This window comes from Anarrhichthys ocellatus, unplaced genomic scaffold (genome assembly GCF_004355925.1).
Source record: "Anarrhichthys ocellatus isolate YVR2014 unplaced genomic scaffold, GSC_Weel_1.0 scaffold7, whole genome shotgun sequence".
NCBI lineage: Eukaryota > Metazoa > Chordata > Actinopteri > Perciformes > Anarhichadidae > Anarrhichthys > Anarrhichthys ocellatus.
In genome coordinates this window covers 1691635-1716579 of record NW_022280037.1, presented here as the reverse complement: position 1 = coordinate 1716579, position 24945 = coordinate 1691635, and the positions used below count along the sequence as shown (strand labels likewise).

Here is a 24945-nt window from a genome sequence, read left to right as displayed (position 1 = left end):
TCACTATCACATATGGTGTGCATGTAAAACAGTTAACATCCAGATGTGCATACCCATTCTAAACATTCCTTCGGGAGAAATGTTCTTTGCATAAAAAAAGCTGCTGATGAAACGTGTGCGGGGAAAAGAGAACCCACTATCTCCTTCTCTTGCTCCGTGTTACTTGTTGTTCCCGTGTCTCGCCGCTAGATGTCCTCACATCACCGACCGCAGCCTCGCGCTCTCACCTGCGCGCGCTCAGCCTCCTCCAGGTGGGAGCTGCACGTCGACGGCAAGTTTTCCCCACTTCCCCCTCTGCGGTCCGCTGGAGCGTCCGCGCAGACAAACAGGCACTGACAGTAGTGGGAGAAGTTAGTCTCGCCGACATCCAAAATAAAACGGACCTGTACCCGTGGGTACAAACAAATCCACAACTCCAGTCGCTTCCTGAAGTGCTTTTTTTTTTTTTTTTTTTGCGGAAATGTTCACCTGAAGTTTTCCTTCGGACGGTGAAAGTCTTGCGTTGGAGAGGAAAGACGCAGCAGGGAGACGCTTCAAATGGAGAGAGGCTGACTCAATCCTTCTGGCTCATAAAAGTTCGTTAAGGTGAGCGGAACAGTTCGTTTATGTTTTGTCGTTGTGAACAACAGAAAAGTGCACTCTTTTGTGCCCTTTTATGTATTTTAATCCCTCCACATAAAGCCTCGTAGGCTGTGTCTTTCATAAAGTTCAAATGACAGTACTAAAGTGGTACCAAGATCAACTCAGTCGACTTTTAAGGGTGCCTAAGTACATTTAAGTGAAGCTGTTGCCTGTTGTCTGACTAATTTGCTGCAATATGAAGAAAATATGAGATCAGTCTTTAAAATAAAGAAAATAGTCCCAATATGTAAAAAAGCCCCACAGAATTTGATAAGATAAAGTGAGATGCAAATGGATGGCAACAGATCCAGGCTGAGTAAGAGGCATGCATGAAAAACTAGGTGTGGGAGATTTGCTTTGCTTGGCCTTGAGGGATCCTAAGCAAAAGGTAATTTAAGACCAGTAAGTGCGTCTCTTAGCTTATGACAATGAAGACTATTGTGTGTTTTTTCCCTGTCACTGACACCAGCAGCAAATGACTGCAGCATGGTGCTCTGACACTTGGTTTAACTTATGCCAAATCAATGAGTCTCTGCTCTCACATAGACCCGAGCAGAGATAACAGGACCACCTCTCTTCGGGGGTCTCCACCTCTCTGTTTGTCTGCTGCCTCTCCTGCACTTTGGACTGGAAGCTCCAAATGCAAACTTTTCTGAAAACTCTGCAGCACTTCCAGCGATCAAGGGTTGATGGACCCCCCCCCCCCAGGCTCCATGGCTTCAAGTTCACCTCTTGTACCCTCTGGTAGGCGAGGCTGAGACATTTGTTTAGTAAGGGCGTGTCGCGTACCGGTGCTCCTTCTTCGCCAGCCTGCCAAGCCAGGGCTTGTACCCATGGAGATTACAGGTGTGTTATGAAAGCATTAGAGGTACAGCAGAGACCGGTAGATACCTGAGATTCAGAGGAAGATCAAGGGAGAGACGGAGTGATAACACAAGAGGCAGTGAGAGATGAGGGATGGACATAGGGAAGTCACTGGAAAGACAGAATGAGCGCGCATTCTGTAGTCGGGAGATGGTGCAGCCAGGTAGGTTCCACTTCTCTGTCGTTTACCGTGTTCATCCATCAGTGGTGAAGTGGCCGTTCAGTGGAGGAAAGAGGAAAGCCGTTGGTCAAGAGAGGGCGGCGGGACGAACAATTTGTGTCGTAACGAACAAAGACTCATGATTATGTGTGTGTCATGCAGGCCTGCAGTGAGAGGAAACTCTCCTGATGAGTGGGACACAGAGTGCCGGTAAACACAAGGACTCACTGATGAGTAACTCATCTGTGAGTCCTCATCAATACTTCTGATTGATTGAATCAATAGCTGTTGCGGTCAAGAGGGCCCTGTTTGTCTTCTGCTCTTACATCCTAGACTCTTTATTTTCTGATTCTCTGAGAGTTCACATAAGTTCTGGTCTAAACGGAGGACTTTAAAAAAAAAAATGTATTCCCACACAGTCAGGCGACTGTCGGACTGAGTGAAAGACAGATTGAAAGGATTTTAAAGCAGCTACAGAGTTTTAGTTTTAACCCGGTGTAGAGCAGACACACTGAGATGCCAGGATGTATTTTCAAACCCCTAGTGTCCGGCTGTGTTTGCCTTCGCTGAGAGCTGGTCACCACTGCTGCACAATATTTTCTTTTTCACCCCTCACTGACCTGTCAGTTCAGGGGTCTTAAGCTCCACAGAAGGCTGCAGTCCAGACTTGGACCCCTGGCAACCCCTGTATGCAAAGCAAACAACACACTCAACAGAGCTCCGCCTCTGTCTCTCTGCTGGCTGTCGCCTCTTCAACCGCGACAGAAAAGTAAAATGTGCATTATTGTTCTGTCCTGTTTTTGGAAATAAACGAAGAAGGAAACAGTGGAAAATGGGATTCGAGGGACTCAAACAGTCACGTACCAGGGAGGTGCACTTCTTATGCATTGTTGACAAAGTATATCAGCAGCTCATTAGCGCTGAAGCAATCAGTCAATGAATTGATTAGTTCACAGATAATTAAGCAGCAATTGTTTTCATAATCAATTAAGTCATTTTCAAGCAAAAATGCCAAAAAATCCCAACTGACAGCCCCCGTGGACTATGGGGGATTATAATGGGCCTTTTTCACATTTTTTGACATTGACAAACTGATTAATCAAGAAAAATATTAGCAGATTGTTTGTTAATGAAAATGCTCATTAGTTGCAGCCCTAAATAGAAACATTTTAGGTAATAAGGCTTGCAATACACTGAACACATTTAATGCAAAGGTCTTGAGAATATATTGTCAGATATCAAGACAGATAGAAAATAACAAAAAACACTTAACAGGAAATTGCAATTCTCACAAAGTATCGTTAAAATACAGTCTTTGTGTGTAAATATATGTTTATATATATTATACCGTATATGCATTCATTTATTTTTCATACTGTGATGCATATCTTTCCACTTGGTCTGTAAAAGGAAAATCCGTCCTGTTTCAATTGAGTTAGATTATTTGCGACTCCCCTCTAAAAAGCATACACAGTCAACAATTACCTTGGGCAGTGCACACAACCCCCTGTTATAATCTTATCTCAAAATGACTCCCATGCGCCAGCCATTATCCTTTTTCTTTCATGGCTCGGTCTCCGAGGCCACTGTACTGTATGAGGGATGTGTGGCAGGGAGGGAGAACAAGAGAGGGGGGGTAAAGCAGAATTGGAGTGAAGAGTTTCTCAGTCGGTAATTATCAATCTCTCAGGAATGCAGCCGCTGCTCTTACCAGACAAGCTGCTGCATGGCTACAGCGGCCTTGCATTGCGCCAACTTGAATTACCCCGTCCACAGATCTCTGAGACACGCACACGCACGCACAGTGTCTATAAGCTCAGTGAGTTCAGTTACATAGCATTCTGGTTTATTTGTGTCATTATTGTCTTATGGCGTCGTTGTGTTTATTTCTAACACTGGCATTACCTACATGGTCGTTTTCAGAAACTATCCTTTCTGCAGCAAAACAAAGGGACCACATAATGTCAGTAAGGCCTTGTGTTTCTGTCCCGAGACCTTCGCCACTGTGTCTACGCTGATACGTTGGTGTGGAACCAGGAAACTTGTGGCCACCCCCCGAAACCCAACTCTTGAAACAAAGTTTTCATGAGCTACTTGGTCTCATTAGTTATGTTTCTTGTAATCCTCTCTGTCAATACAAAACTACTTTTCTTAAGATGGGAAATCTTTCATTGACTCCCACAAAGCTCTCCCCTGAAGCCGTGGGGTTGAGCGTTTCCAGTTTGTGGCCTCATCCTCTATCTCAGTGCATTTCTTCTACAGTGAGTGTGGAGAGCTGGAGCCCAGACAGGGTTGCTTGAGTTCGCTCTTTAGTAGCAGACATGCTCCTCTTTGTTTGATAATGCCTTGAGATGACAGCCAACGCCCTGATTGATGCCTGCAGGTGCCGAACGGTAACACTAGTTTTTACAGTGCTGAAGACTCGCCAGTTAGTTAAGAGAGTCACTCTTAAGTGTGGTTTGAAAAAAAAAAAAAGCGGTTGTTGCCCAAACTGGCTACTGGTTACTGGAAAGGATATTCCGAATATCTCAGCAGGGAGACTACAACAGAACAAAAACCTCGTTTTTTTTTCCCCCCACAAACAGGAGAACATTAACCTTGTTAATCTGGTATTTCCGTCTAACCACATTCAGTCTGAACTTAGCCTTCGCTTGTTGGCGGCTAAATCCTGCCATGTGAATCCCGGCAGCTCTTGCGTAGATGTGAACGGCCTCCTGGTCAAACTGAGCCAGTCCTAATTCAAACAAAGGTGGCTGCCTGTATCGCAGGCCGCTCCCTCTCGGCTTTGCCTTATCCCCTGTGAGGCATTGGAGTGCGCTCCGTCAGCTTCCCTGTGTGACTCACCGCATTCAAAGTTACATTTCCTGGAGACCCCCACCCTCCCTCGTCCCCACCACTGCCTGTGAAATTCACATTGTTCATATTTCCCACTCTATATATATATATATATATATATACGTACGTACGTGTGTGTGTAATATGGAGAGAAGAGAGTCTTGGCACTTACTGAAACTGATGCAGCATGTTTGCTGGTAATAACATAAATAGTCTTTATGAAATAAACACATGGTTTTATATACTCCTGTGTGAACTAAGTACCCGGCAAATGAAAAGTACTGAATATTTTCTCATTTATTTAGGAACTTTAGTGCAAAATGTTAGTTAGTCAGTATGTGCTTTTTATCAATTCAGACAACGTAATTGTGTATCGCGATATCTTGATAATCAAAGACAATGACTGGTAGTCCATGTCGATGTGTCCTCGGGCAAGACAAATTGCTCCCGTAGGCTGTGCCTGCGGTGTGTGAATGGGTATGAAAGCTATTTTGTCCTGATGGGCAGGTGGCACCTTGCACGGTGTAGACCCTGCCATCAGTGTGTGAATGGGTGAATAATGACATGTAGTGATAAAGCGCTTTTGAGTGGTCGGAAGACTAGAAAAGCGCTATACAAGTCCAAGTCCTTTTACCATTTTCCTCATTCTGTTTACGCACCAGTTTGTCAAATGGAGTTACAGTAGAGCCCATTGTGAGATTGACATCTTTGGTATATTCATGGGTTTCGGTTTGGATTTGCACAGTAAGCTATGCTACTCAGTTTTGCTTTAGGCACGGCAGGTGTAAGTGCTTCGCTGGAAGTCTATTGACGGTAAAACTGGAGAAGAGAGCCCCTTTTGCTCTGGAATTTATCTCCTCAAGCTCCTTTCCAGGACATATAGCTGTCAAAAATACACAGTGGAAAAGTGTCATTTCCAGATATGCTCACAGAGTCTCGCAGTCCGTTTCCTGACCGTGTGTAAACTATTATCAGGTTTACTTCATCCTGATGTGTATGCACACACTGCTGTCAATGTCAGATAATCAGTCAGTGCTGCAGCTATTGACACACTGCGTTGAGGTTTGCTGTGTGTGAGCGGTATCTCCTGTTCAATGTGAAAGCCTGGCGTCTTTTGTAAAGGATAAGTAAACAGCGTGTTGGAACACATGCCTGCTCCGGCAGTACTGGGGCTGGGCTGGGAAACCACAGCGGGTTTAGAGTGTGTGAGAGAGAGGGAACATTCAACTTTGTTTGTAAATCAGCTTAGGCATTATGAGTTGATCATGATCTTTCTGATAACTTGAGACACCCTGATGTGTGTAGTGTAGGCAATGCTGGTGGAGGTTTCGGAACCCCAAAAACAAATTTGATTTTAAAGCGTGCCTGTAGTTTGTGCATCAGCTTTTACGAATTAAGAGGTGTGGTTAAGGTTTAAGTCACTGCTGGCACTATGAAGCAACACTATAATTAAGATGTTGGCCATGGTGCTTTAACTTTGAGGAGAGACTGTGAGCTTATAGAGAGAGGGTTGTGTCACCTTTTACCTATAAACCCAAGAGACGCGACATTTTCTGGAATTGTAACAAAAAGATAAACAGACGTCATCAAACAAACAGTGAGAATTTTAAAGGACACTCCACCGTGTGCGTCACCTCATTACATTTGTTTGGAAAACTGAAAATTGTAGGTTGTTATGCGTAACCACAGCAATGGTGGCATGAGTCAACTCCTTGTGACCGGACTGCACAGACAGCGGTCTGCTGGGTGGTCCTCCGCCGTGTCCCGCAGCTCTTACCATTACTCTCGTCCCTCTGTGGTGGAAACAACACGCGGAGTTGCTGCACTGAGAGCGGCCCGCGGGCTATAAATGAGAGAGAGAGAGAGAGAGAGAGAGAGAGAGAGAGAGAGAGAGAGAGAATTATTGGCAACTGTAGCCAATACAGATGCACAAATCTTAGTCATGCCCAAATGACTGTAATTTGGAGCAGGAGAAACACGGGGCTTAGTGCAGGGAGAGGCCTGGTACTTTTCTCTGGAGAAGACAGATGCCCTGTCTTGTTGTTGGCCTTTTACTAAAACTCACCCCTCGCATCTCTTCCATGCACACTGGGCCACTACAGATGTGAGGCAGTGTATAACAAGTTCTGCTGGGCTACATTAAAACCGCCCACATATGTATAAAGTTTAGAGAAGCGTTCAAGTACTTCAAGTACTCATCTTAAGTCTCTCATATGGGGCAGCATACGTCTCTTTCTGGACAGGACAGACACCAGATTTAACAGCATTTTGAGTCTGGAGTAACTATTTGATGGATTACCGTGACATTTTGTACCAACATGCGTGGTCCCCAGAGGATGAATCCTGATCTCTTCCTCTAGCGCCATCATCCGGTCAGAATTTGAGTTTGTCCAATACTTTGGTTTGATGAGCAAATACAAACTAAAGATGTTCTCGTCAGCTTTATGTGTATCGCTAGTTAGCAAATGTTAGCATGCTAAAGTAAGACGGTGTTAGCATGTTAGCACTTGTGCGGCTGTAGACTTTTTTTCTACTTTTAATAGCCGAAGACCAACGCCTGCCTTGAAGACGTCACACAGTTACCAGTTTATTAGGTACACCCAGCTAAAACAGTGCAGTCCAATACAGGAGTCCTGCAATAAATCCTACTGACATGAAGGTTCAGTTCTGGTTGAAACTATTTTAGACTGACTCCACTCCCGCCTTCCTCCAGTCTTTGTGTGCTTATAGGCGAGCTGCTGCAACTGTCATCTTAAGAGCTTGCGCCTACTTTTTTAGCCTGTTATTTGGAGATAAGTATCTAATAAAGTGCGCAGCTGGAAGGAGCCCAGTGTAAGCTACAGATCCCCAGGAGCAAGGCTGGGAAACCTGCCTCAGACGAGAGGAGTTCAGCAAGGTGACGGGGTGTGGATGCCAATGAAACATCACAAGCAACGCGAAACAGAAACTACACTGATATATGAATGGACACCGTTCATTAGAAGTGCCTCAATGCACACTTTTGTGTTAAATTCTCTTTATTTAATTTTATGTTTTCCACCATGATTGCTTACAGTCTCTTTCCATCAAACAACTATAATAACTTGATGTATAAGATAGTAAACACAGACAGACTGTTTACTTTTCCATTGTCTAGCTCTTCCTAGTGTGCTGTTGTGCAAAAGTGCAGGAGTCTTACGGGTGCGGCTTTGTGAATTATGACTCCATGTTATGGAATGAAGGGAGCGGTGCCAGTGCTTTCTTTGCAGAACTGTGAAGTTTGAGCGTGTGGGTCGAACGAGAGACGCAGGCACACACACACACACACACACACACACACACACACACACACACACACACACACACACACATACCAACTGGGGTTGTCTAAGAACACAACTTTGCAACTATGGAAACTTAATTGATGCTGTGTTTATGTGCAGTACAACTGGATTTATTTACTTTACTGACTTTACATTTTCCAAAGCATACTTTATGTTTCAGATTGATTAAAAAACGTAAGAAAAGCCTATCTTCAAGATACAACTCATCTTACCAAGACTTGAAACCTGTTTGGCTAGGTGTCATCCATCATTGTTAACCTTGGTGCTTCTGTGGTTTATTCAACGCAGCACCAACATTTACATTTACATCCACTACATTTACTACGGACGAGCATGTGAATAATGAGCTATGTTGATGGGAAATCAAACCTGGACAGTAATCCGAAAAAACCTGTTGCAGCCAACTCTCAACTCTCATATTGTGATTTTCTTGAACACAACAGCAAGGTTTATTTTCATAACAGCCCCCTGCTTCAACTGCACAAAATGTCAAAATTCACTTCAATGCATTGAAACCAGTAGACGCCAGGAACGTTAGAAATCGATGTGGTCGTTTGATTAATATCTCAACCTGAGTGCCAGCGCATGTAATGTTTTGATGATGATGATGATGATGATGATGATGATGATGATGATGACTATAATCTCCCCTTCTCTTCTTTCAGGGCGTAGCTCCACTGTGAGTTGCTATGTCAAACCGTGACTCGCTGGGGTTCGGGGAACTGCTTCCCCAGGACGTGGTTGATATTTTTGCCCAGGAGAAGCACAGCAAGAGGGGCCGGAAGAAGCGCAGTCGCTCCCTGAACCAAGCTCTGACCTGGCTGAAGGGTAAGAAGAGGAAGGATCTTGATGCTAAGGGAAAACGCCTGGGTCTAGGTCCTGCACTTGACTTAGCTTTGGATGGGCATCAGGGTGGACACAAGGGAGGACTGAAGTCAGGAAGACAGACTCATTCACAAGGTAACATTAATGGTAAGAGTCTACAGGATGATCATTGACTATTTTATCCCCTTGAATATTTTAAAAGTATGTTTTATGTATTTTTTACAATTAAGAAAACATTTCCTTGGGTGGGGCACTTCACCAGAAACAAAGACAACCCACAATAACATTATAATAGTTTTTTTTATGAAATAAAGCATCAACCTGTTGGCTAAAAGAGCAGAGGAACTACTTGACACAGCAAATACCATAAAAAAGCAAACTATAATGAATGTAGTTATTGATTAGGCTGTCCTCTACTAATTTCATTCATCACAAGATGAGTAGTCGACCGTCTTACCACCTTGGCGAAAACATTTTCCGGGGGAAATGTATTTCCGAGCTTCCAGAGGGCCGGTGGTGTCATTTCAACATGAGATTACAGCGCTACTTTTAGTGAAGTAATTTTTAGTGAATGGGCTAAAACCCACCAATGTGGCCAGGTAATGTATTGACCCTAACAAAGAGCTCTTTTAAAAGACATTTAAATACATTTCTATAGAGAGCAGTGTTTTTCTAAGACGAGTAAGAATAAGGTCCTGGGAACCAGTTCGACATGCTGCTCCTTGGCTCCCAGGCATGTGTGTTTGTTCACAGGCGAGGATGTTTGAACTAACTGACTTCCTACCCGCCTTCTGACCTTCGGCTCCCTTTGCTCGCCGTGAAAAGAAATCTCTGTCTGTCGTGTTTTGTGATACCATCACTTAACTTACCTGGTCTTCAGGTTACGTGGAGGGTGAAGGTGCTACAATGTGGCCATGCTTGGAGGTGGAAGACCTTTTGTGCAGCCACACACACACACACATACGTACACAAACACTCACACAGTCAACAACTGAAGTAAAACTCAACTCACACACACACACAGTGAACTAAAAAGAAGTTATTGTTCACACGCTCCCAAGGAAATTGCAGCAACACACTTTTCCAAGAGCTTGTTGAAGCTTGCATATGTGCACTCGTATGTCAGCATGCAAAACTGTACCAGTCCTGTTTTCTCCTGTGTGAACTGCAAGTGCTAACTTTAGTTTTGTACACTCATTAATCACACCTTCATGTTGTAATACCTGAAACACAAAAACAGCAACCAGCAAAACCTTCCTTCTACTAAGTCGGCTCATGCAAAAACTGAAAAGCGCTCACCGTGTTTGGTTCAGTCTTTGCTAATTGCTTTTCAGACGGAGGCCTGTTTCTTTTGCTGCGTCTTCTCCATGTAGAATCTCCGATCTTGTAGTTCAGCTAGACGGGTATATTGTGCTACTATTGGTTAGAAACAACAGCAGTGTTTGTCAGAAAAAGTAAACTGTGAAGAGAGATAAGATATGTCTCCTCTGGCCAAGGTGATTTTGAGGCTACTTCCCACATCAGTGAATCCTTCTTTTCCTTACTAAAAGAGTAGATTTCTGGATTTACAAAAAAAAGTTGTAACCAACATTGTGATGGCAGACACAATGAATATTCTTTATATATTGTGTTATTATTGCCAGTTATTAACATATGCTGCCATTGAACGCCTTAGCAATCGACGTGTTGTGTGTGGCGTGCATATTGTTGGTACTGGCAACAACCACAGCACACTCCTTCGCCAGACGCTTCCTCTGATTGGACAATGAGCTCTCAGCAATTCCCAAAATGCATCCAGAGGAGGTTTATTGCAGGAGCAGGACACGGTGCAGTGTAACACACTTGCCCAGAAATTTGAATACCTCCAGCTGAGCCTGTGATGATGATCGGTATTGATGCCAGAGGGGCCTCCTGCCCACTAACTGCCTGGTATGGCAGGCACGGTGCCAGTTAATTAAAAGCCATGCCAGGACTGTTACAGTGAGGGAGAAACAAGGGGTTCTGTTTTCCTGACCCCCTCCACTCCCACTGGTCCTCCTCGCATCGAGACACTGGTACCATAGAGGATCACGTGTGTGTAGGAGACTAGTATGATCGCCTTGGTGTCAAACCTCAGTCCTTCATTTGTGACTTATAGATCACCATAGACAAAGTGTTGAAAACAATAATGACTAATTGTTCGTTGCAGCGCTAGACAATATAACAACCTTTCAACCAACTTTTCAAAATGTTTTATTTGACCCATCAATACAAAGCAGCAGATTCTGTAGTCTTTCAAACACGGTGTACTCAAATGTTTTTATATCTCAATACTTAAGGATAACCCAAACTAATGTTGAAGTTAATCTACAGTTGGCCTCAACACTTTCCTCCTTTACCTGAAGTTTGTTTTGTTTTGTTTTTAAATTGTGTGTGTGTTTTTTTTAAAGTAAATTGTAATGGATCACTCTCTGAAAATGTTTTGGAGAATATGTTTTAGGGGAAGAGTTCTCTTTGTGGGAATGTTTCTTTGTAAACAAGGCCTATGGAGTTTGACCAGATAGGGAACCGCACAGTAGCAAGTTTTGGAGCGATAAACTCTGGCCTCATGGACCTTTCAGTGTGGTAAACCCATTGTCTTCTCTGATTACCTGAACAATGTTTCATCCTGAGCCAAAAGACAGAGATTATCTGTTGTCACGTGTTAGTTTTCTTCCATTTCTCTAATTCCTTACACTATTAATACCCGTCATTGCGTACCTGTCAGACAGCGATTCATGTCCCTGCCGCGCTGTCAGTTTACTCTATCCCTCTCTTATGCAACTCTTGTTGCTCTGATCCCATCTTGATCTCTTAATGGCTTTGAAGAGGAATGGCCTTGGTTTTGGTAAATGGAAATAAGGTGAAGGAATGACTGATTAGGTTATACAGTCCTACCAAGGTACACTCAGAAGGTCACTTGTTCACCCGAAACACTCCCTCAGAGATTCCTCACATTCCTCAGCTTTATAAAGATATTTCTCTGAGGAGGCTAGAAATAGAGAGCCCTTTGTGTGCGTTTAGCATACATGCCAGGTGACAGATCATATGAGCCATTTAGTTTAGCTTTTGTTGAAGATTTTGTTGTAGACGCTCCTTAATTTAAGAAAAATTTAAGTTGTGTTTTTATGGAAGGTAGAGCTCAAGTGTTGAGCTTTGGGATGTTAGATAATAGAAGAAGTAAAAGACTGATGGAAAACTTGCAACACATTTAGGGAAGTGAAAGAAAGCAAGGAGGCAATATAGGCACAAGTTACAGCATCCTTATTTAGATCCATTTGGAATATACTGAATTATACACACCACAGTGTGCAGTGAAACACACACACACAGGCTAACAACAACACTGAGACATTGGCCAAAGCCAACATCAACCTTCGTTTAATTCATGGAAAATGATATTGCTGTTAGAATGGTAGGCCTAACTTTAATATTGTTTACAGTACTGTAGTGTTGGTAGTTATTGTAGTTGTGTTGTGATTATGACACAATTACAAGGGCAGGAGAACAGGTTTGAGAAAACTGACACATTGTGGCGTTTCACTTTCTGCCTCTCATGGCGGAAACCAGCCCGTCATAGAGGTGTTTACCTCTGACAAACATTATTCAGCCTTCATGGGAAAAGCGCTTGTTTATTCTCTCATGTGTTGTCCTTTAGGGGCACTTTTGCTCACTTTGTATATAAAATATCTGACAGTTAAGCACACACACAACACAAGCACCCACTCTGCTCGGGTGTTATGTGAGAATTAAGCCAATGCTGACGTTTCTGTAGACGAGGACTTGACTACCTGTATAGTAAACAGCTGCACACATGCTTGTTGATAATCACAGGGTTTCATGGGTATTTACTAGATTTCATTTCAATAGGTGAAGAGTCACCACACCTGAAGGGCAGAGGAGATCATATTTAGGTCACGCAAATGGTAAGAGAGGTTTACTAGGTGCCAGTTTGCCCGCTGGTCCCAACTGAATAATGCGCTCCGGTTTAATTTCATCAAGTTCGTTTTATTCTTCGCACTCCTCTAATGTTTGGTGTCAGTGTTACCAAACTCAAACTAAGCCAAACAGCAACAGTTATTATTTCTGAAATCATACATTGTTTCATTGCCAAGATGTGCAGATACGTACGTTACTTTTGCTTTGCACAAACTGCACAAGCTATTGTCCCGGAAGGAAAATGTTTGCCAACACACTGTGGCTTGGAACATTTTTTTGGAGTCACCAGTCATAACTTTTGTAGTGAAATAACTGTTTTTAATCAATGGGGCTTACTGTAAAGGGTAGAAGATAACTTCATTGGTTTTACCTCACTAGACTTTAGTAAAGGTGCACACAGTGTTGGGTTATTCATGTTTTCCTCTCCGAGAACACGCTGTTCTTTCGTGAAGCATTCAAGGACTGGAGCTGTGATAAGCCTGCTTGTATGTAATACAGGGGCTTGCCCAGTTCACAGCAGCACAACCTGGTGTTTTAACAGGCCTACCGAGAGGTGTTAGGGAGGAGATCCACCATTTAATTTATTCTGAAGATGGTGGCGCCAGAGTAAAAGTCAGGGGATGACTAAAGTCATTAGGAGTAATTTAAAGTTAGTGGCTATTCTTCCAATTGTTGTTGAGCTATTCTGATAGTCTGGACCAACGACTGACTGACACCACCGCACAGCTAGCATGACTACAATGTTGTAGCAGTTTGTTTTTTTGAATTTCTACTCTTAAGTATCTAGTAACAAATGGAACAATGATTCTTTTTCTTTAGTTGTGATTTAACGAACACTCACCAACCTACTAAGAATTGTACCTTAAATACACCCGGTCCATTATTTGTGTCTCTACTCACTCTTGTTCTGCTAATACGACTGTGGAGCTGTTTTATTAATAGTAGGAGCCGGTGGCAATGCCTTGGATACATTAAACAGGCACTAGCAGGCCTGGATGTTTTACATTCTCCTGCAGTTTCTTTAATGGGATTTGATTAGTTGCGTATCGAGAGAGAACTCATCACTATGAATGACATTGACTTTGAGAACAGGAGTTCGCTCACTCTTGACCTTTTTTAAACTGTGAAGTGACGGATGAAGGCCGTTGGGAGGTTCAGGATGTAAACTGATGTCACGACATTGATTGTGATGCAAAACTGGCCACCTGCAAAATGTTTAGTGTCCATATGGGTGCACCTTGAGTATATGTCTGGCGGTTTCTGATACGTGCTGGTTTGCTGGCATACAGATTGTGTTGTCTGAGTGCAACCCATGCGTGCCAGATCATGCAGGTGTATCTGTTACCTGGATTGCCGTCCTTGTCACACCACGCTTCGTCCTTCCTTTCTTTCAGCTTAGATGTTTATATTTAATTCATTGAAAACCAAGTCAATGGAGCATGCGAGCTCTGACCAGGATGTGTCCAGTCAGTGTATCCAGACTGTAGATACTTGCTTTTAGAGGAACAGTGAGCCTGCAGCCCTTCCCCACTGTCATCGCCATGCCTTCAGTTGGGTTTGTGCTGATTAGAGAGGCTTAAGCACCTGGCAGACTTCACCCTCAGAGCGAAAGAGAATAATGTCTCTGCGTGGCTGTCTGCCTGGCGGTGCGAAACAAGAGAGACAAGAGGGGCAAGTTAGGGCAGGGAAGTTAGGTGTGTGTGGGGTATATGCATCTGTTTGATTCCCATGAAGCGGTTCTAGAGTCACATAACGCCAGTGGTATTTTGTCTGTGTTAATGTGTGTGTGTGTGGTGCTCTATCTAAAGCAGGGGTCTCAAACTGTTGCTTTTTACAGTAGATTTAACTATTAACACTCTGAAGTAACCCATCTTTTGAGCAGTTAGTTGTCCATTTCCTTTGAAACTATAATATCTGCGCTGTCGTATCTGTCCGGTGGAACCGAAGCCACTGAAGACACTGAGGTCACATTTTAGCAACCTGGAAGGAGTTTTACATTCTACTTTAGAAATAAAATATGTGAGTATTTTACAAGTTGACAACAGTATATTTACACATAATAAGGTCAGATATTTATTTTCTCCTCTTTTATTTCTTTATTTTTAAGGATTCAGTATTTCCTGGCGGTGGGGAGAAGGCTTATGGAAATACAATTTTACAGAAAATGATAGGACTGTCCTCCAACAAAGAATGTTATGGTTGACTAACACTCTTTTAGTCCACTAATTGATTTATTGATTTAATTGACAGATAAAAAAAAAAAAAGTCACCACTTTAAATTGTGTGTTTACCAGCGATGTGTTCATAAGTTTCTTGGAATTAAGTCATTCAACATGAAAGATTGACTGATTGACTAAAGAAATCTTAGTCGACTAAAACCAAAATGACAGAATGGTTGACTTAGAGGGGGCAGCCCTAGAACATCTAAGTGAACAGTTTACTGACAAAATGAAATACATTCAAGCCTTTAGAGACTTGGTCTTGGTAAATCAAACTGCTGGTTGGTCAGAGTTAAACTGTTTATGTTGCAGTTAGTCACAGTTTACATGTTAAATGTGAATTTTTTATACTCTGATTTTGAAGCCTTGCTAGAAAATGAAATGACAATAGGCAAAACAAAAGTACGCCTAATCTTAAATGAGTAGTCACAGCTAAAACGTACAAAGTAATACCATGGTTTGATATCATAAACACTCTCGACCGCCATCTGTGTCACTGGTTGTAATTTGTTTACAGTAGTTGATGACGCAACATACCTCCCGAACCCTTCTGTCTCTGTTTTCTGCCAGAGAATCAAACTTGCCAACAGATGTTTACTCATTTATAATGATCTACTTTAAATCCTTATTATTCACGTCATAAAATATCATTATAAATCCCCCCCCGAAGCTGATTTTTGTCTTCACTGGAGAAGTCTGGAACTTGAATAAACGGTATCACATCCATTAGATTTAGTCTGTTTATCCAAATCCGAGATGTAAACATCAGTTTAATGTTCATACATAATCACTAGCAGCCCGTTAATACTGCCAGCTTCAGTGGCAGATGGTGCCTTTAATATGTCAGTGATTAATTTGGACACAATTACAATGTGATCATAGAACCAAGTGATAATACGAGCCCCTCATTAACATGCAGCCATGCCCCACCCGTCACTACAAGCCTCTCCAGTCAAGTGTGTGCTGTATCATTACAACAGATAGGTTTTGTCCGAGACTTTCTTTACCCTCCACATGCCGGTTCACTTTCTGTTGACATGTGTGAGCAAAGCCTCCACTTAAGCAGCGGATTCTGTTCAAATGGTGATCTTTTTCTACTTGTTGCTATGTACTAGCAACACATGCGATTCATTTCTTTTCTTCTTTTTTTTGTAAACTGCTTTCGTCTTGAGTCACTTGTGGGATCACAACCATGAGAATGTTTTCCATTTGTTCAGATGGCATACATTCCGTGTCATTTCTGCTCAGCGCACCAGGAAGTGAACAACCCCTTAGCAGAAGATGAGTTTGAGGTGTCCTAAATACGAAACAAAAAGAAACAAAAGTGAGGAAATCGAAGAAATTTGACTCAAACAAGTTAAACAAAGGTGTTTAATGCAACTCAAGATCATCAAATTCATCTCTAGATAGCAGCTCTTGATTAACTGAGTAATTTAAGATTGTCTGTCATCCTCTGTATTCTCCTTGCACAGTAACAAATCTAATGTAATGCTGCTGGGAACAATAGGGAACATTATTCACATGTGTGGCCATGTGCTGTGGAGCTGCAGGCCTCTTTTTAAACATGTTTTTAATCTGGTCTAAGAAATCTATTCTTTTAATTCACTTACTCCCCCTTGTGGCAAAACAATAAAGTTATATTCTCATAATGAATTCGAAGGAAGTAAATACATTTGCTGTGTTTCTCGAGTTTTACAGTGAACATGGTGTACAGCCAGACAAAGCAGTGTAGTGTTATTTATTAACAGTGCTATAAGCTGTGGCTCAAGTGAGGGGGAGCCACCCGTGACGCCCTCGTACCTCAAATCCCTGACAACAGCTTTCTCTTCCTTTCAATGTTTACATGTATGATCTCAATTTGATCTGCGCCCTGACTGACCAATCCGGGGCGAGTGTGCCTGCAGATGGGGAGCAACAGTGGGGATGCTGGGTATCTTGTTGAGCAGCGAGTGGGGGAGATACAGTAGAGAGGGATGGCAGGAATTAGGCTGCTGAGGATTAGTGTTTGAGCTCTGATTGTCCATTGGCTGTAGAGACCTTCAACACTCCGCTTGGATCTGAACTGGCAACAACAACTTCTTCATCAAAAACAAGCAAGACTGTCATCCTGCCGTGATCTTTTCAGGATGTTTGTTTGAACTGACGGACTGCACATTCGGATCTAATACGTGCTCCTCTTTCTTTAACCCGACTTGGGCATAGTTTTGGTGTACTTTTGGATTACTTTACGAGATAGCATGGTCGTGCTTCTGACTAAGAACTCCAGTACTAACTTCTACTGCTTTCCAACTCTCTTCAATAGGAAAGGTGAGTGAAAGCGGCACAATTGATTGACATTACAAGACAACAGACCTGATTGCTTTATGACTCAAACCCTGATTGTTTAAACTGCTGTTCAAGTATGACCAGGACAGGCTGGATCAACTGGCTCGCCTAGGAAGGCAATAAAGTAATCCAAGTGTGGACATCACTATCACTGTGGACCATAACAAACTGTCAGTTTATGTTTACTCACCTGATATATAACATGCTGTGATTTAGTCTTACTTTAGCAACTAATACTTGCTCCAATTTGCAGGAAAATAGAATAAGGTATTGGAATTTTGCATACTTTATAGATCATTTGTTATTTGGAGCACCACTAATGCTGTTACAAAAGAGGCAGTGCTAAAAATTAATTGCAATTGGTGAGCACATGGCTAATTCCAGCATGGTCTTACAGCGACAGTGCAGACAGTCGGTGGCTAAATGTGGAGCAGCTGTCACTATTACATAAAAGTATCTTAGCAGGTTGTTAGCCCAGTTATGCCAGACTCTGTCCTGGAAGCGTGGGGCCACTACTTGGATCACAAAGTTCAATCACAGGCCAGTTGGTCAGCAAATGTAAACCTAGTGCAACATTAGTCTTTTTTATATTGCACTTTCTAAGTAAAACCTGTGACTAGACTTGAAAATGTATGTCAACAAGTCATTAGAAGAGGTTATCCAGGTTTCTTGATAGTTTAGATGGCACCCATGGTTCATGACATGTGGTATTTCAGGTGTTTCATAATTGGTTTGAACTGATGTAATTTGGATGCAACAAGATGTGACAGCAATTCAACGAGTGTCCTCACTGGAAATTACTTTAGATACTAGAAGAAGAAAATGAGTAATACCGAGCATATATATTTGACGGTAGTTTTTTGATGTGATAATCCCTTCTTAAAAGTCACAGTCAGTCACTGGAGTTTAATCCCGCATGAGTGGAAGGAACTGCTTCAGCCGTTTTTAATTCGCACACTCTCGTAATTAACCCTCAAACATATTTACTCTACTTGTGCTTAAATGTCCCGGGCAGACACCTGAATGCTCTCATCCTGTCCATATGGCCCCTCATCTACTGTTACAGAAACAGAGCTTTGAGTTGATCCAGACTTATCCCCTCTCCCCTCTTTCTACTTCAAGCTGTCCCAAAGCGAGATGACGATGACAAGACCCCGGCACCCCCGTTGCTCCAGGAGAACGTGTTCATTGAGGCCAGCAGGCCCAAATATCTGGAGAACCTTCACTCCGAGGCCCTGGAGGGATTAAAAATGATGCAGCAGGAAGGTACAAAGGACTCTAGTGATACAGTCACACACCTGTGCACTAAATTAGAGGTGTGCCATGCCAACATGTTGGCAAACTGTCTGCATGTTGCTCAAGAGGGTGTGCGCCAGAGGATATAAACACTGCTAAGAATTTTAATCACCATTTTAAATGTTTTGAATATTACTCTCCTTGCAGAATCAAACAATGGAATAGAGTTCCAGGACAATGAAAGCGTGATTGTAAGTGACACAATTGCAGCATTTTTCCTAGCACTTACAGCAAATGCACAGTTGTTGTACATGTTTTTGTTTTGTTAACAAAGATATTTCTCTTCTTTTGCCAGTCGTCAATGACAGTCCACACAGACGGCGAAGGTGGAGGGTTTATGACCGACAGTACCATATCTTCTGTCGTCTCTGTACAATCATCTGTGTCCACAAGATCTTCCCGATCTGGACTCACCAGACAAGGTAACTTCACCACAAGGGCAAAATACTATTTACATCTGGGTCATTATGCAACATATGGTGATGCACATAATATGACAGATAAAACATGTAATGGGTGAGATGCACAGATTGTATTCACTTTTAAATTTAATGTTTTAAAGATCAGTGGATCGTGGTTTTCTCTCATGTGTCTAGAATCAACATTCAGGCCCTTGAACTCTGGCAAAAAGTCAGAAAAGACCAAGACAAGGAGAAGACACAGGAAGACTGTTGCGGGAATCCCACAGCATGTTCAGAGAGAACTGGGTAAGCTGCTCATTTCAAATATTACTTACAAAAGACTTCTGTCTATGAACTACTATTTAAATTGTATGAGCTCCATTCAGAAATATCATAGTATTTAATAAGGTTATGTTACTGTCTCCTATATAGATGATGTCTTTGCATTTCCATTTCCTCAATTGTTAATATAAACTTCTCCTGCCTTCTCTCAGGCCTGGACAGAGTGGGTTGGGCACTGACTCAGAGGTTAGATGAGGAACAGCTCTATAATGGTGAAACTGACAACTCAACCACTGATGGGCCACAAAAGGGAGCCAGTGCCAGCCTTCAGAACATGAACACCAACCTTCCCCTCAACAAAGACCAACTCAAGCAGTTTGGTGACCATGCTGGTCATAGGGATGACCTTGGCCTGCTGCACCGCCTTGGTCCGGACTTCTCAGGTGGGCAGAGGAATCAGTCCCTGGCCGTTCCCTGGATGACCACTGCCAACAGCCTCCAGCAGGAGCCGCCGAGCCCTGTCATTACCATGTCACCCCAGGCCGCCTATATGTCCAAAATCATTCCCAACGCTGTGCTGCCACCCTCCATCGAGGTGCTGGAAATAAGCCGTGGACGGAGTCACAACAGCATCCGCACCGTCAGCAAGAGCAGTCTGCTGCTGTCCAGCCCGCCCCCCTCCCGTGCTTCCTCAAGAGCCTCTTCCTCCAGAACCACTTCCTCGAGATCCTCCAACATCACCTCCGCCTCCCGCTACAACCCTATGAATATGTCCGACAGCTCTTGTTGGAGCAACTCTGAGTCCTCAGAGACCTTGGTATCTGACTCCTCTACTATATCCAGGAGCAGCACCCCAAGACAGAGGAGGTCACAGGGCGGAGATGCCTCTGCTAAAGAGGACAAAATCAGTGTTCACTCCTCCATCAGCAAGGTTTCAAAATGCACGTCCAATGGCAAGCTCATTATTAAAGGGGAGGGGATTAAAAACGACGAGCCGTTTGCGCGTAGCCTCTCTGTCATGAAACCCAAGAGAGCTCCTCCTCCTCCAAGCCGCTCCTATTCCCTTCACAATAAGATGAAGCGACGGTCACGTGATCTGGCAGAGATAAGGGTCAACGCAGGAGAATCCTCTCTCCATAACCTCTCAGCCTCTGGTGAGGAAAATGAAAAAAACAGATCGGGATATTCTCCTGTGCCCTCCACAACCAGCCCTGGATACACTGCTGACACCAGTTCTCTGGACGACTCTACAGGTTCTGCATCATTCAGTCCCATCAGATCCCAGCTCCAGAAACTTAAAGCAGAGGAAACTGCAAAGGGTGAGGAAAAGGATTCCAAAGATGCTTCACAAGAGAAGCTCAGCAAAATAATATCCCCATCCAGTGGCTACTCCAGCCAAGATGGCGCATCGTCACAGGTTTCTAAACAGCCCCACAAGAGAGGCATCTTAGCAACACTTCAAAGGTTTTTTCCAGGCTCCACTTCTGCTGCTTCAACCGCATCCCCACTCCCGCAGGATCTCAAACCTGACACGGTCGATACGGTCAACGTCAGCCCTTCTGTAAGGGCCTTGAGAGAACTCTTCAACATCCCTCCGCCACCTAAAGTCCATGCACCTCCAGCCCCTCCTCCAGAGGTATGGGCCCACAGCAAGCGTTCCTTTGAGCTGCTGCTGGGACCTCCGGCACCTGATAACCTTTACGCTATCATAAAGAAGAATCCAAAGGACAGGAGACAACAGAGGCAGTCTCCTTCTGCATCTACAGAGAGCTCTGTGAAGAGCTTAGTGATAGAGAGAAAACACAAGAATCCAGCTGTGACAGTAGAGTCCGTTAATAGATCCCTAAATGTGCTGGAGACAAAGGAAGTTCAGGAAAGTGGGATTGTGAGTGCAGAGATTCACAAAGAGAACAGCAGATTGGCTGAGCAGAATGTTGATTTGAAAGGAAACAGTAAAGTGACAGAAAACGATGAGAAAGGCAGAGTAAGTGACATAATAAATGTGATGTTAGTGAGGGCCGTACAGAAACGTGAAGGAAGGCTGGAAGCAGTGACAGAAGAAGAAGAAGCCAAGAAGACATCCACACAAACTTCAGAGGTAAAGACATACACGGATACATTACCTGCCATTTCATTAGCACGCATTTTTCCATCTCCCTCTCCTCATCTGGTGCACCATCCTCCCCAACAGACCACGGTTGCTTCAGTCACATCAGTTGTTGTGTCCCCCGAGTCGTCCTGGCCCCCACCACCTCCACCACTGGCACAGGCAGGCCTCAATGGGCCTGATGTGATTGATTTCCCTCTTCCACCTCCCCCAATGTTTAGTGAGGTGGCGTTAGTTGTACCTGTTCAGGTGCCACCAGAGAGGTCCATTCCTGGTAGTGACTCCTCTTGCACTACTACGTCTGTTATATCAGTTGTGAAAACAGAACGTGTTGGGATGAACACAGAGATTGAACCCAGTCCATCCCAGGGGACCGCACCTCCACCCCTGAGTATCCCACCTCCCCCACCATATACAGCTCCCCCTCCACCAGTTAAAGCAGTCTCCCCTCCTACTACTAAAAAGTTCTCTCCTCCTCCACCACCTAAAGAGGTGACTCCTCCTCCTCCTCCACCACCTAAAGAGGTGACTCCTCCTCCTCCACCACCTAAAGACGCATCTCCTGTGAGGCCCAAAGAGTCCTCTCCTCCCCTGGTTCAAGAGGCGCCCCCTCCCCTTGTTAAAGACGTGTCCGTAACACTGGTTGCGGTGGTATCACCTTCACCAGTTAAAGAGATCTTCCCTCCACTGGTTATCAAGGTCTCCCCTCAGCCTCCTACAGCTGTCTCCACTGAAGAGGCTTCTTTTCCATCTACTCAAGAGAATGCTTGTCAATCCTCTGAAGAAGTTAGCAAGCTCACTCCACCACAAAGTGTGCCACCTCCACCACCCTTGCCGTCACAACCCAAGTCAGAACAGGAGATTGATCTTCCACAAGACAGCATCCCATTCAAATCTGAACCCAGCCCAGTTTCATCTTGCAGTATTCTCACTCCCCCTCAGAGTAACCCCCCTCCGCCTTCAGTACAGCTACAGCTTCTCCTCCAACCTCAGGTGCAGCCCCAGAACACTGATAGTCCAGCAACCCAAGAGCCCCCCCCTTCGCCACCATCTGAAGTCTCTATCCCACAAGCCCTCGAAAACTCTCCTTGCCCAGAAAAGGCTCAAGAACCTGCTCCTTCTGCACCTGAAAACAATTATTTACCTGTGCAGGATCTTGCCAACATTAAGGACCCGTCTAGTCCTTCAAGCACAGAAAAACAAGCCCCAGAACTGATGTCTGACCCTGTTGTACAGGAGGAACCCGCTCACATTTTCACCCCTTCACCCAATAGCAGCCCTGAGACTCCTGAAGCTCAGAAGCAACCAGAGGCAGAGGTCACAATGAGGAAGCAGCAGCTCAGCAATCTGCTCCCAACCTCATCTGCCAGTGGTGAGGCTCCTCAGAAGCCCATCAGGAGGTCTCTGATCATCATCTCTCCACCACCCACCTCTCCACCAACCACCTCTCCACCACTCACCTCTCCACCACCCACCTCACCACCTGCCATTGTTACTGCACAACCAGCTCAGCCAAAGTCCCAGTCTGTTTTGGTTCTACCTGCATCTTCATCAACTACAGTCATCTCCCCTACGAAAAAGTCTCCTCCTGCCATGACCACCTCCCCTTCCATGAACCTACAGGAAGCCATCCGCCTGAGGACTGCAGCCAGATCAAAAGCCGGCCCTCCAGCTCGCCTCAGCTTGAACGCTTCAACATCACCAGTAGACCTCCGTAAGTCCCCCTCCTGCACGGCAAGCTTTATCTTCTCCAAGAGCAACAAGGTGGTGGTGATCGAGACCAAGCCAGCACTGGAAACCATGGCGCAAACAGAGAAGAAGCTGGAGGTTTCCTCTGTAACAAAGGGAGTCAAGGTGCCACCACCTGTTGCAAAGAAACCCACAACGAAGGGTAAAGCGATTGAGACTGAAGGGACAGAGCAAACTGCAGGACAGGAAGCACTGCAAGAGAGTATCATGGGTAAGAGATTATTCACTATAAATAAAACAATGTTGGACTGGAAATGATGAACAAGACTAATAAGGTCTATACAGCCACGCTAGCGGCTCTGTGAGGCTGTAGTTTGGCACAGCAGTCCTTTGAGCTACATACTAACGTCAGCATGCTAAAATGCTTTAAAATGACAGTGCAGCATGCTGGAATTTCGGCTGTCATATTATTTTGACCATAATTGTGAGCAGCAAAGTCAGAAAAATGGTTAACGTCAGCACCCAAGTTATAATTCCAAGACAGATCAGTATCTAAATAAATTACAATATTAATACAAATAGAACAAATTCAGGTAATTTAGAAATATAGTTTGTTTGTACCTGGTTTCACTGATCAACAAAAACGTAACACCGTAGAAGTAGCTTCTTTAGGCTATTTCAATGAAGTAACTACAGGGTTAGCAGTGGTGTTAACAGACGTGGAATAATGTAGATTTTCCTGTTTTTACCATTTTCCCCGACATTGCATGAATGCAGCTTTAACAGGTTCAGTGTTCACCTCGTTAGTTTAGCTCGTTAGCATGCTCACATTTGCTAACCAGCATGAAGTATGTCATAAACCAAAGTATTGGAGGAATTGAAAAGAGATTAAAGTGATTGCAATTAATTCTAAAGGGGACATGAATGCAAAATTTCATGGCAAACCATCCAATAGCTCTTGAGATATTTCAGTGTGAACCAACCAACATACACACTGCCATCCCCAGAGCGCTAGCGTGGCTAAAAATCTAAATGAGTTTTTAAATTGAGAGCAACTCTTCTGGACTCGATTAAACTAACTCTGCCTTAATCTTCCAACATCAGATGCTGCAGAGAAAACAAACGGGACAGCAGGTACTGTTGAATTAGGAGGGACGCCATCGACATGATTGTAAAGACTGAAGGAGACCTGGGGAAGGACTTACTAACAACACTGAATTTGCTGCAAGTTGGCCATTGTGAGAGAGACAAGAATCTGGATTAGGATAGACGAGATGCTTATTTCAAAGCTTGCATTTGGAAAATCCTTTGACTTTACATTAATGGTGTGGGTCTTAATTTTCTCAAGTACTCATTTAGCATTTTACTAAGAGTGATTACAGCACATTTTCTTTTGCCAGAGGGTCCTCTGAGCTGCAAGAGATGGGAATACATCACCCTCTAGTGTCAGATATTGATTGTATCACTTGTGTCCTGCTGAATCAGAGCTTTAGTCAGTACTTGTAACAATGGGACTTTTGGGCGCTCGTCTGTAAATAGAGCACGATTTTGTACATTTAACATATCCAGGAATGATGGATCTGTGCGACAGAGTTCTGTATTTTCTTCAAAAGAGTTTCCACACCAATTATTTGTTAAAAAAATATTATCTAAGTTATTTTTCCTGTTTTCCTGTTCAGAGGAGGGTCTCTATAGACAGAATGTCTGCTTTGCAGTGTTGTGCCCAAATATCATTTAAATCAAGTTGTATGGCTCTTAATCGTTTCCAAATTTATGTTATCAAGAATCCCACGTCATTTTGTGATTCAGAGCTCTCTTTGTGCATGACCATTAATGTCACACAAACAATGAGCAGACATGTAAAGCAATACTAGAGTCGTTATTTTTTTTGCTGCTTTTAGTTAAGCCACTGCCTTTCCTCAGTTATTGCTAAAACAGTGGGATATTTGTGTACAACTATAATATATAGTTCAAACTGGTTTCAGACACTGTAATGTAATAAATCATTTATAATGGAAAGAATAAAGATTTATGGACCGAT

The 24945-nt window shown here is 43.6% G+C and overlaps 1 protein-coding gene across 3 annotated transcripts; it reads left to right on the top strand.

The window, feature by feature from the left end:
- The first annotated feature begins 308 nt into the window (after window positions 1–308).
- Window positions 309–24945, top strand: LOC116383553 (uncharacterized protein KIAA1522 homolog). 3 transcript variants are annotated; one of them, XM_031847489.1, is made up of 8 exons: window positions 309–585; window positions 8469–8763; window positions 18252–18395; window positions 18573–18616; window positions 18721–18847; window positions 19022–19132; window positions 19321–23175; window positions 24009–24945. In XM_031847489.1, exons 2-8 carry the CDS (start codon window positions 8493–8495, stop codon window positions 24071–24073), a joined length of 4617 nt encoding a protein of 1538 aa, XP_031703349.1. In that variant the 5' UTR covers window positions 309–585; window positions 8469–8492; the 3' UTR covers window positions 24074–24945. The 3 variants fall into 3 exon arrangements, with proteins under 3 accessions (XP_031703349.1, XP_031703347.1, XP_031703348.1); XM_031847487.1 differs by having other exon boundaries at window positions 8469–8775; XM_031847488.1 differs by lacking the exon at window positions 309–585 and adding an exon at window positions 1345–1648 and having other exon boundaries at window positions 8469–8775.

Excerpts from the sequence above, each read along its gene's own strand:
- LOC116383553 (XM_031847487.1), top strand. The coding sequence starts at position 8,493 with ATGTCAAACCGTGACTCGCTGGGGTTCGGGGAACTGCTTCCCCAGGAC. Across the intron at positions 18,396-18,572 it reads AAAAATGATGCAGCAGGAAG|AATCAAACAATGGAATAGAG; the intron begins GTACAAAGGACT and ends CTCTCCTTGCAG. Across the intron at positions 18,617-18,720 it reads AGGACAATGAAAGCGTGATT|TCGTCAATGACAGTCCACAC; the intron begins GTAAGTGACACA and ends TTCTTTTGCCAG.